This window comes from Mastigoproctus giganteus, chromosome 13 (assembly GCF_048544385.1).
Source record: "Mastigoproctus giganteus isolate SK-2022 chromosome 13, ASM4854438v1, whole genome shotgun sequence".
In the NCBI taxonomy this organism is placed as follows: domain Eukaryota; kingdom Metazoa; phylum Arthropoda; class Arachnida; order Uropygi; family Thelyphonidae; genus Mastigoproctus; species Mastigoproctus giganteus.
Window position 1 is genome coordinate 54,439,390 of NC_143587.1, and position 6,000 is coordinate 54,445,389.

The 6,000-nt window shown below is 38.7% G+C and overlaps 1 protein-coding gene across 1 annotated transcript in view; it reads left to right on the forward strand.

Annotated features, from left to right (window-relative positions):
- The window catches only part of LOC150076067 (uncharacterized), a 51,894-nt gene extending 46,682 nt beyond the window's left edge, over positions 1–5,212 (forward strand). Inside the window, exons 7-8 of the mRNA XM_090387248.1 lie at positions 3,654–3,757; positions 5,015–5,212. Of these exons, the coding sequence (XP_090243374.1) occupies positions 3,654–3,757; positions 5,015–5,212 (302 nt within the window). The remainder of the gene's footprint in view (positions 1–3,653; positions 3,758–5,014) is intronic.
- The last annotated feature ends 788 nt before the right edge of the window (positions 5,213–6,000 follow it).

Here is a 6,000-nt window from a genome sequence, read left to right on the forward strand (position 1 = left end):
CCTGTCAGTTTAACGTCTGTTCCAGGGAAAATAATGGAATCACTGGTTAAAGAAGTAATACATAATTATCTGGACTGGCATGCAATTATACTGCAATCACGGCATGGATTTGTTAAGGGGCGGTCTTGTCTAACCAATCTTATAGGCTACTATGACCCAGTGACCAAGGAACTAGATACAGAACATAATTTTGACATAATAACTTGGATTTCAGACAAGACAGACTTTTGATACTGTTGCACATAAAACACTGCTGTACAAACTAGAGCAATGTGGCATTAAAGGTAAGTTACTGCTATGAAAAAAGGGATGGTTAAGTGGAAGAAGAGGGACAGTGGTTATTAATGGGCACTGCTCTTCGCGAACTAATGTTATTAATGGAAGTCCCCAGGGTTCAATTCTGGGCCCATTGTTGTTTTCAATATGTATCAATGGTATTGATGAAGGTAGAGACTTAATTTTTAAGTTTGCAACAAGACCTAGGAAAATTGGTTCGATGCGCTGAAAAATGACAGTTGAAGTTTAACATTGACAAATGCAAGGTACTACATATGGGTAGCAGTAACCCTTCTTTTTCAGTCTCCACTGAAAAAGACCTGGGGTTAATTGTGCAGTCAGACAAGAAATTCTCTGAGCAGTGCAGACATGCTTCCAGTACAGCGCATCGGGTTTTTTCAATGATATACACAAAACTTTGCTAGCAGGGATAAAGAAGTGATTATCCCTTTGTATAAGGCCGTGGTTAGGCAGCATCTTGAGTGTATACAGGTCTGGAGGCCTCACTTTAGGAAGGATGTAGATTTGCTAGAATGGGTGCAAAGAAGGGCACCAGACTGGTGGAATGAACAAAAGGGTGCTCTTACCTAGAAATACTACTTCAGTTCTGCAAATTGCATCGTCTCGAGACTAGACACCTGTCGAGAGATCTGATTGAGATGCTTAAAGCCTTGAATGGATTGACTAACTGCCTTTAGTCAGCGGGTGGTTGATTGTTGGAACAGGCTTCCAGCTGTTATTGTGGATGGTTTGAATGAATTCAATGAAGTAGACAAATTCTTGGAGTGCACAGGAACTATGTACGGTTTTTCTTTTTTTTTATGGCTGATACTGTATATGCCTGCTTTCTTGCATCATTTTCCATTACTACCAGTACTACTACTACTACTACTATTACCTCTACTCCCAGCGGATGGATTTTTATGAACTTTTATATTTCTTTCTCATGGAAAGATTAGTAGTGCACTCCCAAATTTTAATAAAATCGGATGAATACAATCCGAAAATTATTAATTCTTTGTGCGTCCGTACACATGTAATAACTCGACTGCCATTGAATTTTCGTGAAATTTTATATTTCGGTCTGTTATAAAAATTTTCGACTTTTCGAAATTTAATTAAAATCAGAAGAATTATAAATTCAGAAATTATTATTCTTTTTCCGTACATATCACATATACCGTATATTATAAGTGAAAGACGGATATTAGGTTGTTGCCATGCTCTGATTGGGAAAATGAATGGGCAATGTAGCAAATGCGCAGAAACGAGATGATCTCGGATGCTTTCTGATTCTTTGGCTATAAAACATTTATTGTTTATCCAGGCCCATTTCAGCTGGTTACGTAGTTGTATAACCGAACTTGAAATGTGGTGCCTTTCTTTGAACAGCGAAATTGGAGAGATAGAAAACGTTGAATTGCAAATTTCAACCGCTCTGGAAGCATGGATGAAATAAGAAGAAAATACAATAATGTTTTTTAGAAAAGAACTCAGGATTTCACACTTTTAAGTAAAATAGTTGAAATTATAAATGGGAAAGGGAATGAAGTTATGTTACAAGTAGAGGCTGCAAAAGCTCACATTTTTAAATACAGTCCAGTCACTTCCGTAGAAGTAGAAAGTCCTCTGTGTATAAAATGATGTTGAACGATTGGATGATAAACGCCAAAAATTTACATATACAAAGAAATTATAGTTAAATTAATCGTAATAAATTAGTAATAAATGTAATAATTGTAGAGCATACGAGAACACCGATGAGCCAAAACATTATGACCAGCGAGTCGTTATGCAAATCGAAGCAACTGCAGGTGAACTACGGCGCGTGCGCAGGTCGGGACAAGGTATAAAAAACACCTGATACTGAGCTCCGTTAATCAGTGTTACTCTTGTTCTTCAGATAGGAAAGGCAGCGGACTTAAGCGAGTTTAACAAAGGACAAATTGTAATGGCCAGACGACTGGGTCAGAGCATATCCGAAACGGCACGGCTGGTGGGATGCTCACGGTCAGCTGCAGTTAGTACCTACCGAAAGTGGTCCGAGGAGGGAAAGCCCACGAACCGCCGGCAAGGTGTTGGACGACCACTGCTCATCGATGCTCGAGGTGAGCGAAGGCTTTCCCGAATGGTACGTGGCAACAGACAACAGAAGGGCGACTGTGGCGCAACTAGCCGGTAATTGGAATGATGGTGACGGGAGTAATGTGCCACAACACGCAATACATATCGAATCCTGCTGAAAATGGGGCTGCGTAGCCGCAGGCCGCTCCGAGTGCCCATGCTAACTACTGTTCACCGGCGACAGCGCCTACAATGGGCTCACGAGCATCGAAACTGGACCTTGAGTGATTGGAAGAAGGTCGTCTGGTCCGATGAATCACATTTCCTGTTGCACCATGTGGACGGCCGGGTACGTGTGCGTCGTTTACTTGGGGAAGTGATGGCGCCTGGATGCACTGTGAGACGAAAAAAGCCGGTGGCGGCAGCGTCATGCTTTGGGGGATGATCTGCTGGAATACCCTGGGTCCAGTCATCCATGTGCCGGGCATTCTGACGTCTACCACCTACCTAAACATCATTTTTTATCAGATACACCCTTTCATGGCAGCGATCCTCCCCTCTGGCGGTGCCGTCTTTCAGCAAGATAATGTGACATGCCACACCGCCTGGATTGTTCGAGACTGGTTCGCAGAACATGAGGAAGACTTCCAGGTATTGCTGTGGCCTCCAAATTCCCCAGACATCAATCCCATCGAATAGTTGTGGTTTGTGTTGGATCAGCAACTTCGACCTGCGGCGTCACAACCACGGACCTTACACGAGTTAAAGGTTCTGCTGGTTACGTGTTAGTACCAGATACTGTACCACAAGACACATTTAGAAATCATGTAGCGTCCATGCCTCACCGGGTACGAGCTGTTTTGGGTGCACATGGAAGACCAGCATCATATTAGGTAGGTGGTCATAATGTTTTGGCTCATCGGTGTATATTAGTATTTTTGTGCATATTTGACCTGTTTTTAGTGCATATAATCCGTTGTCTACTTATTACATGTTGTCTGATTCCACACGGTGAAAAGTTACTTCCTCTCCTATATTTTGAGAGAGAAAGCAAGAAATGGAAAATAAATTTTACTCAAAGTTTAAGTTATGGGTCTGTAAGTCCGATCCATCACAAAAGCATTCCAATTTGAATCAAACCAACAAATAAATGCCCACAATAACTAAATAAAAGATACTTCAGTACTGTGATCAAACAGGGATTAAAACAAACACACAGAGGAGAAAGGAAGTTTGGAAGAATAAAAATGATATACCTTCTCAAATACATTCATATCCCTTAAAAAAACTGTCCTTATTCTTTTTTACTGCAGTGTACACAGGATGTGGTGATACAATGGCCCGGATGTATGAAGCAAAATCTGGAACATTAAAACGAGTATTTAGAGGTCATGAAAATGCAATAATATGTATAGAGGTAAGCAGTATATTTTCTTCATTATTTCTCTTAAAAGAATGCGCTTTTTCTCTAATATGCCAGTGTTTAACAGAGCTTAAACATCTTAAAATTTGCTCAGTATTCCATTTTTCCGCTTTCTTTTACTCCTTATTAGTGTTACACATTATATTATTTTATTTTTTGGAAAATTTTCAGAACTACGTAATTACAACTATTCCCGGCCTTAGTATTTACTACCTATACATTTAAGAAAAACAAGACATATACCGGATTCGTTTATCCGAAAACTCTTGTTTCGTTTGTCCGAAGCGTCCGATTTCTTTTATCCCCAACGTGCGGTTCCCCGCATTCGCGCCAGTTACTTCAACGTATCTGTTTGAAAGTTCAAAGCAATATCATTTTGAACTGCTAGCGAATTATATTTTAATGTTGATGGCGTTGTTTTACGCTAAGGAAAGTTGCTAAATCTTTCATTCACAGATTTAGACGATCCTGTGGTTTAGAGAGGTTTGAAAGAATACACTTTAAAAATCGGTTATTACAAGTGTACTTTAGAAGTTTGAGTATCAGCTTCTAAAGTACAATTCGACAAATATTAATCGCGATCACGCCGACTACTGTACGCGTAGTCCTGTATTCGTTGGCTAAAATATCATCTTATTATTTTGGCATTTCGAATAGAACAAAGAGTGATCCATTCGAAATGTCAAAATAATAACCAACAATTCAGTTTTCGGCTGTGAATTTTGACCGCGCCCTTCCATGAAAAAACAGTATCATTCTGTCTTCAGGGAATCTCGCCGATTAAATAGAATATACTGACCACTTTCCCACTACCGGCTTGCGGGTCTGTATCAGTTTAAAACCAAGGTACAAAAACATGATAAAAGTATGTCCGGTCAAAGGTGTACTCGTAAACAGCACACCAAAACGTCTGGACATTAATATTTCACAGACATGAGGAAGCATACAACAAGCACCGTATCCTTTGGCGGCTTTCTAAAGTTTGGACACTTTTTGATTCTATAGCTGACAAAAGTCAAGAAATCGTATACTATTATTAATAGCAGACATATATCCATCTTTAAAGTCATATTTTATAGTTTAACCTAAAGCAGTGGATTAATTTAATTACTAATTGGTGTTACTTAGCAAACCACATTTAAAAATGCACTGCAATTTTTGAACCTAAAGAAGTTTCGTTACATGAATAAAATTTAAAACATTATTTTTTTATTGCAGTCATAAATATATTTTTATTTCAAACTATTACAGGTTATAACGGGCAAGCTGTTTACTGGATCATACGATGGTAGCCTCCGTGTTTGGGACACTACAGGAGTAAGAGACGAAACAGTATTCGGTGTTGACTTCAACGACAACAGGTGGCAAAAACAGGAAGAAGAGGAAGAAGACAGTGAGGAAGTACAACAAGCTGTAAAATCGCTAGATCCGTACATCCACGATGAATAAAAATATTCCCAAGTGTGGGAGAAATTCATTTCTCAAAGCATCCAGTAACGGGTACTTTAACTACAGCCGTTTTTATGAAAGAATTTGTACACACAATGAAGACATTATTGTTAAACTAACTGAATTCGTACTAGGGTGCAGTTGTGATCAGAATTTGCATCTCCAAAACATTTCTAATGATGATCACTAGAGAGAGAGAGAGAGATTGTGTGCCAAGAAGGAATTAATTCAGCATGATCACCAGCTTCCTGTCGAAGTTTTATATGAAATGGAAAGCGAGGTTCACCAATACAACATTGTCCACTTTGGAGGATGCGATAAAATACGCCCTCAAAGACGTTCTGCCTTATTCTCTTTGATCGTTATTAATAATAATGTAATGTTCATAACACCCGTATGAAACGTGACCTTCATGGAATGTTGCAGCCAAATGGTGAAGCCCTATTCGGAATGTCTCATCTGAATCAGAAAAATCTACGAAAACAAAAACTTCGTCTAAACCTCAATAATAAGCTAAAATGTATATCGAAAGAAGCTATAAAGTAATCATAAGAGATAAGGTGAAGTTTGTTTTTGTTTTTAATAGTTAATACTGTATGACCAAAATATTTTTGTTATTGAGTGAAATTCAACTTTTTTTCACTGTAGTGACTAAACCATTCTCTTGTTTATACTTCTGTTTTTCTTGATTCTGGCTGATGCTATGTAAGTCTAATGCTTTTCATCTGTCCGAAAGTAAATTTCTAAAAATGTTTGTGTTAATTATTTATCTCCTTTAAGTGGGTGTC